The 14,668-nt window shown below is 48.2% G+C and overlaps 1 protein-coding gene across 4 annotated transcripts in view; it reads left to right on the top strand.

The window, feature by feature from the left end:
• The window catches only part of ccdc146 (coiled-coil domain containing 146), a 152,546-nt gene that overhangs the window by 74,768 nt on the left and 63,110 nt on the right, over positions 1-14,668 (top strand). For all 4 annotated transcript variants that reach the window (XM_038811549.1, XM_038811550.1, XM_038811548.1 and 1 more), the window contains one exon: positions 4,472-4,648. In XM_038811549.1, coding sequence (XP_038667477.1) covers positions 4,472-4,648 — 177 coding nt within the window. The remainder of the gene's footprint in view (positions 1-4,471; positions 4,649-14,668) is intronic.

Raw genomic sequence — 14,668 nt, 5'->3', positions numbered from 1 at the left:
GTCTGTCTCGATCTACTGTCATTTGCCTATCACCGCAACCGGTCCACAGCAGATGCGATCTCCCTGGTTCTACAATCAACACTCAACCACCTCGACAACAAGGAAACCTATGTAAAACTGCTGTTCATAGACTACAGCCCCGCCTTCAACACCATTATCCCAACAGGACTAATAACCAAACTCTGCAATCTTGGACTTGACCCCTCCCTGTGCAGCTGGATCCTTGATTTGCTCACCAACAGACTGCAATCTGTCAGGATAGGCAACAGCACCTCCTCCATAATAGTCCTCAACATGGGGGCCCTGCAAGGATGTGTGCTCAGTCCTCTGCTGTACTCCCTATACACACATGACTGTGTGGCAAGATTTAACTCCAACTCAATCTATAAGTTTGCGGATGATACGACTATGGTGGGCTGCATCTCAAACAATGACAAATCAGACTGCAGGAGGGAGATAAATCACTTGGTTGCATGGTGTACAGAAAAAACCTATTCTAAATGTCGGGAAAACCAAGGATCTGATCATCGACTTCAGGAAATGTAGCACGACACACACACTCCCGTCTGCATCAATGGCTCTGAAGTGGCGATGCCGCTAGCTTTAAGTTCCTGGGGGTCACCATCACCAACAGTCTGTCCTGGTCCACTCACGTTGATGCAACAGTCAGGAAATCCCAACAACGTCTCTACTTCCTATGGAAGCCAAAGAAATTTGGCATGTCTGCATTGACTCTCTCAAACCTCTACAGATGAGTGACAGAGAGCATCCTATCCGGCTGCATCACAGCCTGGTATGGCAACTGCTCGGTCCAAGATGGCAAGAAACTGCAAAGTGTGGTGAACTCAGCCCAACGCATCACACAAGCTTGCCATCCTCCCATTGATTCTGTATACGCCTCCCGCTGCCTCAGGAAGGCAGACAGCATTGTCAGAGACCTCTCACACCCAGGCATTGCCTTCTTCCAGACCCTTTCATCAGGCAGAAGATACAGAAGTCTGAAGACCCCCACATCCAGACACAGGAACAGCTTCTTCCCCACAGCGACAAGACTCCTCAACGACTTCCCCTCAGACTGATCTGTTCCCTGTAAGAACACTATTCACGATGCCCTATGCAGCTCTTGCTCATGTATGGGCTTTGTTTAGCCCCTTGTTCCGCACTGTAACCAATCACTGTTTGTCGATGTACCATTTGTCAATGTTCTCTGTTGATTACTCTTTTTGTCTACTATGTATGTACTGTGTACGTTTCCTCAGCCGCAGAAAAATACTTTTCACTGCACTTCGGTACATGTGACAATAAATCAAATCAAATCAAACATCAACACTGCAATTAAGTTACTGTGAAAAGCCTCTAGTCGCAACACTCGGCGCCTGTTCAGGTCACTGAGGGAGAACTTAGAATGTCCAATTCACCTAACAGCACATCTTTCGCCACTTGTGGGAGGAAGCCAGAGTGCTCGGAGGAAACCCACACAGACACTGGGAGAACGTGCAGACTCCGCACAGACAGTGACCCAAGCTGGGAATCAACCCCAGGTCCCTGGCACTGTGAAGCAACAATGCCAACCACTGTGCTACCGTGGCCTCAGGAACTGGAGTATACAAAACATCCCCTTGAGCCTGCTCCACCCATCAATATGATCGTAGTTGTACTTCTGCCTCAACTCTACTTACCTGTCTGCTCCCCATATACCTTGATTTCTTTGAGAGACACAGGTCTCTCTATCTTAAACTTAAACATACTCAAATATGGTACATCCACAACCCTCCGGGCTAGAGAATTCGAAGGTTTCACAGACCCTTGAGTGAATAAGTTTCTCCTTATCTCAGTCCGAAATGATCGATCTCTTATCTTGAGACTAGCTACAGTGTACTAGATTCCCCAGTCAGAGGAAACAACCTCTAAATGTTTACCATCTCAAGTACCTTCTGAATTCTGTGGGCGGGATTCTCCCATTCTGCAACAGAGTGTCCACGATGTCGGAAATGCCGTCGCGTTTCACGACAGAGTGAACGGGCCGCTGGGAGTACCGATTCTGGCCTCTACAGGGGGCCAGAAAGGCGCTGGAGAGGTTCACGCCTCTCCAGCCTCCCATCATGTTGCGAACTGTGCATCACGGGATCCTGCATGCGCAGTGGTGCCGGCGTCAACGAGGACATGTGCAGTGGCGCGGATGCCAACCCGCGCATGCACGGTGGCCTCCCTCAATGTGCCGGCCCCAACACAACATGGCACGGGAGTTCAGGGGCCAGTGGGTAAGAAAATAGGCCAGGGGAGCGGGAGGCCCACCCGCCGATCGAGAGGCCCCGATTGCGGGCCCCAGGCCCCATCGGAAGCCTCCCTTCGGGGTCGGAGCCCCCCCCCCCCACACACAGGACGCTCCCGACCCAGCGCGCAGAGTTCTCCCGGCTGCGACCAGGTGTGGAGGGCGCTGGCGGGACTCTGCCTTTTTTTTTAATAAACAATTTTATTGAGGTAGTTTTTTGGCTTTATAAACAGTTACAGACATCATCAGAAAGGAGGCAAAAATGTGCAAACGTCCACGTACTTTCAATACTTCCATCGTAACATATTGCACAAGCCCGCTCCCCTCCCACCGGTACTACCCGCCATATTTTCCCTCCTACTCTACTCTACCCCCCCCCCCACCCCCCTGCTGACGCTCACTCTCCCGCAAAGAGAGTGGGCAGCCCTGCCTGGTCCCTCGGTACAACCTAAAGTACTCCGACACTTCTCTGTTGGTCCTGACACTGGCCCTCGGGGCCTGATATAATAATTTGATCCAATCCACCAATCCCTCCCCGAACCCAAACCGTCCGAGCACCTCCCATAGATAGTCCCACTCCACCCGGTCAAAGGCCTTCTCGGCGTCCATTGCCACCACTACCTCCACCTCTCTACCCGCCGGGGGCATCATTATCACATTGAGCAATCTCCTCAGATTGGCCGCCAGCTGCCTACCTTTCACGAACCCCGTTTGATCCTCCCCAATCACCTCCGGTACACAGTCCTCCATTCTACCCGCCAGTATCTTTGCCAGGAGCTTGGCGTCTACATTAATCAGGGAGATTGGCCTGTAGAACCCGCACACCTCCGGGTCTTTACCCCGCTTCAATATCCGAGATATGGTGGCTTGTGACATTGTCGGCGGCAGGGTCCCTCTGTCCCTTGCCTCATTGAAAACCCTCGCCAAGACCGGGCCCACCAGCTCAGAGAACTTCCTATAAAACTCTACTGGGTATCCATCCGGCCCCGGGGACTTCCCCGACTGCATGGCCTTTAGGCCCCCCAATACCTCCTCTACTCTAGACTCTGCCTTTTTAGAGCGGCCGCTCGGCCCATCTGGGCCGGAGAATAGGCAGCCCGGCCGCTTAGAGCGACCGGCGCCGGGACAGCATGGCTCGGTTTCGGGGATTCTCCGGCCCGGCCCCAGGCTGGGAGAATCCCGCCCTGTATGTTCCACTGAGATCACCTCTCATTTTTCTGAGCTCCAAAGATAATAGGCCCAATATACTCAACCTCTCGTTATAAGAAACCCCTCTCATCTCCAAAACCAATCTAGTGAACCTTTGCTGTACATCCTTCAATCCAAGTATAACCTCTATGAATATGGAGACCAAAACTGTCCATAGCATGCCAGGTGTGGTCTCACCAATGCTCTATTCAATTGTCATAAGATTTATTTATTCTTGTTCTCCAATCTGCTTTTCAATGAAGGCCAGAATCCGATTTGCCTTCCAAATTGCTTGCTGTACTTACTTACAAACTGGAAATGCATAGAGATAGATTTAGACAGTAGGGTGACCATGATGTTACGCAATCAATTCCACTTCATCAAGTTATCAAGCTCTGCTCAGTTAATAATATTCAGTTTCTTTATTCCCATATCTAGCCCAGGCCAAGGTAACAGGAAACAAAGTCAAATGGAACTACTGATAGAAAAGTGGAAGTACCCCAGAAAGACTGTCTGTTCTCATCACTGTTAGTAATTTCAATGCAGTACAAAGGAAATATCCCACCAGTAATTTACTATCTTAATCTTCTTTGTCTACCTGAGGGAAGTCCAGCCCTCAGAAGTGGCATAATTCTACGGACACAAATAGGTCTTCTTGATTAGAAATTCCTACATATTGTCAGAAACTTGAGTGCCAATCTTGGGCCAATAATGTGTTAGGTTGAACTGAGTCAAGTGGATAAAGCAAATATTATATCTTAAGCTATGGTGTAGAAGCGCGGGATTACAGTGGTTTTCACATTATTGCAGTGAATCTTTGCTGCTTAGCAGTAAAATTGAAGATCCACGATTCCTAACGTCTCATAGTGACAAGTATCTGCTGGTAATCAATAAATATCAGTATCTACATCATTAATGATTTGTAAAAACTTTTAATTGTATTAAAGACATATTTTATTCCTAGAGTTTTGTTTTACTGTTTTTGACTTGGTTTTGGTTTGTTTTTTGCAGGACTTTGAAAGGAAGACAAAAGCGTTGAGAGAAAGTTGTATTGAACTAAGTAGAGAGATTACACAGAGGAAACGTGAAATTAAAACAACAAAAGAAGAGGTGGAAAACAAAATGGAAGATGTGAAAAATATGCAAATGGTACTGGAAAAGAAGCTAGAGAATGAAGAACACCTGAAGGTAAGAAAACCTCAACCTGCTCTTTTACCAAATACATATTTCTTGCCAGTTTTAGATTATATGTGTTACGCTTCAGAATCAGGATAACCATTTGCTTTACATGTCCATTGCCATATTAAACCTCTTGGTTGTGTGAAAAATATTGAAAATGTTTTTATTATATTTATACATGTCACAAAATATCCCTTTGAAACAGGCAGGGTTAGAAAATAGGTTTGAACTTTAAGGAGCTCTCAGTGAGCGTGCTTCTGCAAATAGTTAGACAGCTTAATATCAAACAAACAGTTAAATAATTGGAAACAGATGTAGCAATTTTCAACGTCCAAACAAATGAGTCCATCACTGTAATGATGAGAAAAGCCTTCTTAAAAGGATGTGGTGGGTGTTTGTGAGGCAATGTTCAGATCTCCAAGTGTCTTAATATTTGCAGGGGCCTTAATGTCTTCTGCACACCAGATGCATGGACTGTCAATGCCACAGGATTTTAGGACCACATTATGAAACACCCTGCACAAGGGCCAGGATTTTCTTCAAAGTGCGCAAAAGTCCTGACATCAGGATTTTAAAAAATAAAATAAAATTCCAATTAAGGGGCAATTTAGCGTGGCCAGTCCACCTACCCTGCACATCTTTGGGTTGTGGGGGCGAGACTCGATATCAGGATCTTGGGCCTCATCCCTGAATGGATGAGTAGTAGAACTGCCATAGCAATATTTTCTGAGATGGCCGTTCAATTGAAGATGGCAGGCTAACTGTCCATGTGCAAACACAATCAGAGGGCTACCAGCCCTGCAGTACCACTGAGAGGTGGTCACCATTGAGGATGCAAGGCGAATGAGAGGGCACCTCTATTTCCCCTCATACGGGAATCAGAAATGTGTTTTCTCTGTTGGGGACAGGAAGGCAAACCAGGGAAGACAATAGTGTAGAGGTATTGTAATTGGGCTAGTAATCTAGAGACCCAGGGTAATCCTCTGGGGACCCAGGTTCAAATCCCACCACAGCAGGTGCTGAAATTTGAATTCAATAAAAAAAATTGAAATGAAAAGTTTAATAATAACCATGAAATCCTTATCAATTGTAAATTGTAACACTGAGAAAATTCACGAGACAAGAGTACAGAGGAAAAGCCTGGAAGCCAAAAGGTCAAAGTTTTACTACAGCACAAATCTCCATTCAATTGGACGTCCAGCTGCAGTGTTCATAGCCTGCATGGTGGGATAAATTATTATAAATTATTATAATTTCCAGCCAACCAGTCCTGAGAAGCCCTTTTTATTAATTTAGTCAAAAACGCGGTTTGAATCAAACCTATCACTAATTCCAATCCCCAACTGCGAGTCTCAATCGAATGGCCTCGTCGTGCCCTGAGGCTGGTAAACCTCGTGAGAGGTCACTCACGAGATTTATGAAACTCGTTATGCCTCGCAAGATCTAGTGAGATCTCACAAGGGGTTGCGAGGGCAGGATGCAGATTCATATATTCAAGCGAGCAGTTACACTCACCTAAATATGTTCAAGACAGAGTTATACAAGGTGCGCAACATAACGGCCTCAACTCAGAAACCCAGACCAGGCGAAATTTAGCATTGGTTTCCACAAACGTGAAAACCAGGCGTACCGGCACTGTGGCATTTTGCCTGTGCCGGGAATCAGACCCGGGGGTGCCCTGCCCTAATGAGGTGGGGTGCAGCAGGCTCAAAGACCTCCTAACTAGTAAGTTGAGGTACTGGGGTGTTCAGAGACTATGATGGGGGGTCAGAGATCAGGGTGCCAGATCTCTTCCTACACTGACAAGCTGAGCTTGTTGGTGCAGAAAATGAGTTGAATTGTGGCCAAGGTGAGGCATTCCTCACCGAGGCCATAAAGCCTCATTTTCCGTGCTGCAAGCACCGGGAAACACACCGCTAATCATGCCCAAAACGGGACCATGTTTCTTTTCCATTAAATCGTGCCCATGGTTTCAGAGTTTGGGAAAAAAACAAAATATTAATAATTAATTTACTCCAGTCTTGGGTGCTTCACAACAAACTGATTTCCGAGACAGCAAGCCTGTGCTTTTTTTTGTCAACATGTCCAAACTAACAGCATTACACCTCTGATTAAATCTAGTTGGCAGCAAGCTGACCCAAGCACCCTTTGCGGAGCCTTCTTCCTGAAACGTGCTGCTGCCATTTTGAGAAGCTCGTCAATTATCAGCAAATGTAGGAAATCCATTGATTGGCAGTGAAAGGATGCCTGTAACCTCCTGAAGCTGTATCAATGCTTTTAAAATTGTCAAAATGTATCAAAGTTGCACACTTCTAGATCCATTGGTCAGACCAGTCACAGAATGGAAGTCTTTGGGGAAAACATTTTTAAGATATAGCATTACTGAGCATATACATTTTAAAAATCAGAAGCAAAATAAGTAAATATACTTCTTCACACAATTGGGCCAATTGCAAATGACATAATTATACTGCAAGTTCTAGATGAGCCATCTCCCAAATTTGATGATGTTTTAAACTCTTTTGACGTTTATTTCAACTTGAGACCCAATAAAATATTGGAGGGAACCACATTTAATAAGACAGTCCAACTGCCTGGGGAACTTGTCAATTCCTTCAGAAATGATCTCTACAAGATGGCAAAAGGGTGTGAATGTGGCAATTTAAAGTCTGAGCTCATCAGCAACAGAATCCTGGTGAGTGCCTCAGATAATTCACTCTCTGACCACCTACAGGCTAAAGGTGATCTTGCCTAGACAAGGCAAACCAGCTACTTAGACTGTCTGAGCAAGTTGAATAATGTGACCATCCTAAGGAGTGAGAATACAATATGGGGAAGAGACCAATCCTCAGTCCAGCTTATCAGGTCACAAAAGTGCAGGGGCAATTCCAGTCCTGGAAAGCAATTTGTGAACGCCCACCAGAGTGACCTTGCCAGGGCTGCAATGTGAGTATCCTGTGAATACAGTCCAATGCTTCCATTCCAACAGACAGTGACACTTCGGTAAACTGTGCAAGTCAAAACCCCAGGACCATACAGATAGCCCAAAGATAGTCCATGAGGTCAAGACCAGAAGACACGCAGCCATTCTTCATGGGTGATTAGACACAAGTGGTAGTGTCGCAATTTTGTCAGGTGAGGAACCATGGCTCCAAGGCCTCTGGTCTCCAACAGCAACACTCCTCTTTATGATGCAGGGAGTCTGATTCCAGTCATCAGCATGATTTTTGAATCATTGAAGTATGGAAACAAACAAATCTTTGAGCTGATGTATGTCATTCGTAATCAGTCTTTCCATCTTTTGAGAAGGGATTCCTGCGCAGCCCTGGATCTCCTCCAGACGATGGAAGATTTGACGAATACCACTGTTGGTAGCCAGCCAGAACCGTAGAGTCTTGAGTGCTCAAACACTAAAGAGTATTCGGACTCTGGCTTCACCTTCAATCTCTCTTCTCTTTTGTGGAACATGTTTCTCCAATATCATTCCAGTCCCCAGTGGTCAGACCAACCTACTCCACCTTCGGTGGAAGTAATACCAGAGAATCATCAATAGTTTGTGAATCCTCCACCACCAACTAGAATGCTGGTACAACAGGTAGACACATCAAACATTGTGCACACACAGCAACTTCCAGCCAGCATGCCACAACCATAATGTTGGAACTTGGTAGCAGTCTCGCACCATCAACAATGAAAAAGAGGGGAGCATACGACTCAATCTTCTTCTTGCCACAGAAATGCTCTTCCCCAGCCTCAGAAGGCTTCAACATGGTCCACGTGGGAAAAAGATACATGAGATGTGGAAGGTTTACAATGCCTCCACAGTGCTTGAACCTCTAACGTGCAGGACTTGAAAAGGAGAGAGGAGTTGGTGAGAATGTTTGTAATGTTAATACTGTGTAGCATTTTTGGAATAGTATTAAGGTTGTAACAATAAAGTAAATGCATAATACTGATAACGTAAGATTTGAAGTAAATGAAGGTAACTCTATACCCATGGGATAAAGACATAAAGGGAGGTGTAGTAAAAGGTTTAGAAAATACAGGGTTAATGTGGGACTGAGTACAGTACCGCCCACACAGTGATGTAATAAGAAACATGACGCAGAGCTGGGTTAATGTGACAATGGACAGAGATGTGTAAAGACTCCGAGTGGAATTTGGCCAGCTCTCGGGTATAAATTAAATACGGGGAAAAGTGAGGTCTTTGTGATCCAAGCGAAGGGGCAGGAGAGGAGGCTGGGGGAGATGCTGTTTAAAGTGGTGGGAGGGAGTTTTCGATACTTGGGAAATCAGGTGGCACGGGGATGGGAGCAGCTACACAAATTAAATCTGGCCCGGTTGGTTGAGCAAATGAAGGAGGACTTTTGGAGGTGGGACATGGTCCCGCTGTCGCTGGCAGGGAGGGTACAGACCGTAAAGATGACCGTTCTCTCGAGATTTTTGTTTATTTTCCAGTGTCTCCCTATTTTTAATCCCAAAAGCTTTTTTTTAAAGACAGGGGTTTGTATGGTGGGGGGTGGGGGGTGGGGGTGGGGGGTGGGGGGTGGGGGGGGGGGGGGGGGGTAAAACCCCACGAGTAAGGAAGGTGTAGTGGAGTTGAGGGTGGCTGCTGGCCTTACCGAACTTTAGGAATTATTACTGGGCGGCAAATATAGCTATAATTATGAAGTGGGCAGTGGGGGAGGGGTCAGTATGGGAGCAGGTAGAGGCGGCATCGTGTAGGGGCATTGGTAATGGCACCTCTGCTGGCCTGGTACTCCACAAGCCCAGTGGTAGTAGCAGCTCTGAGGGTTTGGGGGCATTGGCAGAAGCACATGGGAGTGGAGGGAGCGTCGGTGTGGGCTCCAATTTGTGGGAACCACCGGTTTGTGCCAGGGAGGCTGGATGAGGGGAATCGGATGGGGCAGAGAGCAGGGATTGAGAGGCTGGAGGACCTGTTTATTGATGGGAGCTTTCCATGTTTGGAGGATTTGGAGGAGGAGTTTGAACAGCCAGGAGGGAATGGGTTTCGTTATCTGCAGGTGAGGGACTTTGCACGGAGGCAGGTTTCAACTTTTCCTCTCCTACCGGCCTAGGGGATATAGGACAAGGTAGTTTCGAAAACGGGATTGGGGGAGGAGAAGATCTCGGAAATTTATAAAGAACTCCTGGAGTGTGAGGGAACTCGGGTATGGAGGTAAAACATAAGAGGGACAATGAGCTGGATAAGGAGCTAGAGGCGGGGCTGTGGGAGGATGCTCTGAGGAGAGTCAACACATCCTCATCATATGCCAGGCTCAGCCTGATACAATTCAAGGTGGTTGGCCAGGCACACATGATGGTGGCCCGGATGAGCAGGTTTTTTGAAGGGGTGGAGGACAGGTGTGGGCATTGTGCGGGAGGGCCCGCAAACTACGTCCACGTGTTTTGAGCATGGCCAAAGCTTTGGGGATGCTGGCAGAGATTTGCCGATGTCACGTCCATGGTTTTAAAGATAACGGTGGTGCCGAGACCAGAGGTAGCAATTTTCGGAGTGTTGGAAGACCTGGGAGTCCAGGGGGCCAGAGAGGCTGATGTTTTGGACCTTTGCCGCCTTGGTAGCCCGGAGACAGATTTTATTGGCATAGAGGGACTCGGAGCCCCTGAAATTGGGGGTATGGGTTAGCGACATATCTGGGTTTCTCAGACTTGAGAAAATCAAGTTCGCCCTAAGCGGATCAAAATTAGGGTTTGTCCGGAGGTGGCAGCCGTTTATCGACTTCTTTGGGGAAAATTTAAATGTTAGCAGATACAATAACGGGGGGTGAATGGTAGGGAATGAGGGGAGTCGGGGGAGATAGTTTAGTTTAGGCTAGGCGAGACCAGCGAGTGGAGGAGGAGGGACTGGGGAACTGTGTGTGTAAACCACGTTGGCTAGGTATGGTTGTTGGTTGGGGGGGGGGGGTATTTACTGAGTTATGTTTACATTTGTAATTGTTGCTATAAAATCATAAAAGCCTTAATAAAATGTTTACAAAAATAAAGAGATGTGTAAAGACCTCGCATGAGGTCAGCTCTGATGTGCTATCTGTGTTGGTCTAACATCGACTGCAACTGGATGCAGTGAAATGAGAAACAGGCTTCCGACACAGGAGATGGTCCAACACTGTTTTATTGAATCTGCTGATTGCTGTACATAATCTGCTGTGGGTTGACACTCCACTAACCTAACTGATAACCTCCTACTGGCTTGACCAGACTAGCTCTCTACCACATGGTGATGATGTTCACTGGCTTGTGCACTGTGACTATCTCCTTAGCCGTGTCCTGTGAGAGAAGGAGAGTCTTAATGCCCTGTGGGCTTTATAGTGGTGGTGTCCTGTCTGGTGATTGGTTGTTCTGTGTCGTGTGTGTTTATTGGTTATCCTGTGTGTCAATCACTGCCTGTCTGCATCTCATGATATACATGAGTGGATATTATGACATCTCTCCTTTTTAAAATAAATTTTGGAACGTGGCTGTATATACATGCATAACTATGTACAAGTGGGGAATGAATGAACGTATGTACATGGGAAGGTGTCTATCGTGCAGGTTCAGAGCAAACTGAACAAAATTTACAAGATTTAATTCTATAGATTCAGTCTTTGTGGTGGGCGACGAATTCTTGTCGATCGCCTCAGAGGTGATGGGGGGGACCCCGGCACCTGGACAGGCGGGATGGCTGCCATCTCGGTGGCCTTGTGGACAGGCGGGATCGCTGCCAGATTGGTGGCCTCGTGGTGCAAGACGTCTGGAGGAGGCATGATGACATGCGGAGAAGTGCGGTCAGGTGATGGGCAGGGAACTTTAAGCAGTGCCCTCCTGTTGCGCCGTAAAATGGAGCCATCAGCCATTTGGACAACGCAAGACCTGGGAGCAGCCTGTCTGACAACAACAGCTGGGGCTGACCAACCTCCCTCAGGCAGCTGAACGCGAACAACATCGTCTGGAGCCAGCGCAGGCAGATTCGTGGCATGAGCATCATACGTGTTCTTTTGCTGGTCCCTGGATCACTGCACCTTCTGCAGCACCATGAGGTGGTCAAGGTCTGGAACATGAATGGCTGGAACAGTTGTCCTCCAGTTGCAGTTCATGAGCAACTGCACTGGAGACAAACCAGTCGACAGAGCGGTTGCCCTGTATGCCAATAGCGCCAGGTTGAAACCTGAGGCTGAGTCTGCAGCCTTGCACAGCAACCGCTTGACAATATGGACCCCTTTCTTGGCCTTCCCGTTTGATTGCGGGTAATGGGGACTGGATGTAATATGGCTAAAGTGGTAGGATCGTGCAAAGTCGGACCATTCTTGGCTGTAGAAACATGGACCGTTGTCACTCATTACCGTGTGTGGTATCCCATGCCTGGCAAACGTCTCTTTGCAGGCTTTGATGACGGACTTGGATGTGAGGTCCGACAGTTTCACCACTTCCGGGTAGCTGGTGAAGTAGTCGACCAGGAGCAAATAATCACGCCCATTTGCATAAAAGAGGTCTATCCCCACCTTGGACTACGGAGAGGTCACGATCTCGTGCGGTTGCAGCGTTTCCTTGGGCTGAGCTGGTTGAAACTTCTGGCATGTTGTGCAGCTGAGGACCGTGTTGGCAATGGCCTGGCCAGTAAACTGCCTGCCGAGTCCTGCGTCGACATTTCTCGACCCCCAGGTGACCCTCATGGATCTGTCTGAGCACCGTGTTTTGCATGCTTTGGGGAATGACGATTCTATCTAGTTTAAGAAGGATCCCGTCAGCTCGTCCTTAACGTTGAAGAATTGGGGGCACGGCCCCTTTTGCCAGCCATGGGCGAGGTGCTTCATCACGCGCTGCAGTATGGGATCTTTGGCAGTTTCTTCGCGTATTTGGACAACTCGTTCATCAGTGCCTGGGGGTTTGCTGGCACACAACTGCACCTGTGCTTCAATGTGGCGAATGAAGTCGCCCTGTTCACACGGCGTGGTGACGGATCGGGATAGGACATCCGCGATGATCAGCTCCTTACCCGGTGTGTAGACGGGTTCGAAGTCATATCGGTGGAGGTGAAGAAGAATTCTCTGCAGCCGAGGTGTCATGTCATTTAAATCCTTCTGGATTATGTGGACTAAAGGCCTGTGGTCTGTTTCCACCGTGAATTTTGGCAGGCCGTATACATAGTCATGAAACTTGATTATTCCTGTCATGAGACCCAAGCTCTCCTTTTCGATCTGGGCATACCGTAGTTTGGACAAAGTTATGGCCATGGAAGCGTATGCCACTGGAGCCCAGGACAAGGCGTCGTCTCGCTGGAGGAGCACCGCCCCAATGCCATCCTGGCTTGCGTCTGTGGATATCTTGGTATCCTTGGTTGGGTCAAAGAATGCCAGTACTGGGGCTGTGGTGAGCTTCGCCTTCAGCTCAAGCCACTCCGCTTGATCTTCGGGAAGCCACTGTCGACTTTATTACGAGATGCCGGAGGGATGTGGTGAGGGATGTGGTGTGGGATGCCATGTTGGGAATGAATTTCCCGAGAAAATTCACCATCCTGAGGAAACGGAGGACTGCCTTTTTGTCCTCTGGGGTCTTCATGGCATTGATTGCCAGCGCCTTGTCAGGTTGCACACCGTGCTGTGAAATGTGGTCACCCAAAAACTTGATAGAGGACCTACCAAATGAGCATTGGCCCTGTTGAGCTGGAGGCCGTTTTCATGAATCCTCTGGAAAACTTGTTTGAGGCGAGCGATATGATCCTCGGGCGTCGTGGACCAGATGATCACGTCGTCCACATAGACTCGCACCCCCTCGATGCCCTCCATCATTTGCTCCATTATGCGATGAAATACTTCAGAAGCTGATATGATACCAAAAGGCATGCGGTTGTCGCAATACCTGCCGAACGGAGTGTTAAATGTGCACAGCTTCCGACTGGACTCGTCCAGCTGTATCTGCCAGAACCCACGGGAGGTGTCCAGCTTGGTAAAGAATTTGGCATAAGCCATCTCACAGGTTAACTCTTCCCGCTTTGGGATTGGGTAGTGCTCTCGCATGGTGCTGTGATTCAGGTCTTTGGGATCAATGCAAATGCGGAGTTCACCAGAGGGCTTCTTGTCGTAGACCATGGAGCTGACCAAGTCTGTTGGTTCCGTGACCTTTGAGATGATACCCTGGTCTTGGAGCTCCTGTAGCTGCGTTTTCAGATGACCCTTGAGAGGAGCCGGCACCCGGCGTGGTGCATGGATGACTGGGATGGCACTCGGTTTGAGCAATATCTTGTAAAGATATGGGAGCGTGCCCATTCCATCAAACACGTTGTGGTATTGCGTGAGAATATCGTCTATCTCAGCCTGGAGATTTACATTGGGCGAGGCAGTCGCCGGTGTCGAGGACATGGCATGGACGCGCTGGACCAGATTTAGGAGTTTGCATGTGCGAACACCGAGCAGGGATGCCTTGTGAGGCCGGACGATCTCGAATCATAATGTCGCTTTGATTGCCTTGTGAGATACACCTAGTTGACACGATCCACTGGCAGCTATGGCATTGCCATTGTAGTCAAGGAGTTGGCAGGCTGGTGGAAGAATGCTAGGTTGGTCACGGAAGCTGTCGAGGTCCTACTGGGATTTGAGGTTTGCAGATGCGCCAGTGTCCAATTTAAATCGGATGCGAGACTGGTTAACTGTGATGAGAGCACACCACTCATTGTCAGGATCCACACAGAGGATTGAAAGGCGGTTTGTAGGCATGGTGGAAGCCAGCTCGCGCGTGGTGATTATGCCCACTCGATATGGAGACTCGAGGCAGTCAGCATCGGGGTCCGTTGGGCTGTCGGGATCCGAATCCTGCATGCCTTGTTGTACACAGAGGACACGTCTGCGCTGCAGCTGGGATCGCTGGCTGTTGGTCTGTGGAGCGGCCCTAAGGCCGCGTAATGCCCAGGCTTTCCACACTGTAGACATTGCCTTCCTTTGGCTGGACATTGCAGTTTTAAATAGGCGGAGCCACAATTTGGACACGTCATGACGCTAACATCAGCGCGTTCTGTGCGCCATCACGCATGCG

The sequence above is a fragment of the Scyliorhinus canicula genome, chromosome 11, assembly GCF_902713615.1.
Source record: "Scyliorhinus canicula chromosome 11, sScyCan1.1, whole genome shotgun sequence".
Lineage (NCBI taxonomy): Eukaryota > Metazoa > Chordata > Chondrichthyes > Carcharhiniformes > Scyliorhinidae > Scyliorhinus > Scyliorhinus canicula.
This window is presented reverse-complemented; position numbering and strand designations above follow the sequence as displayed.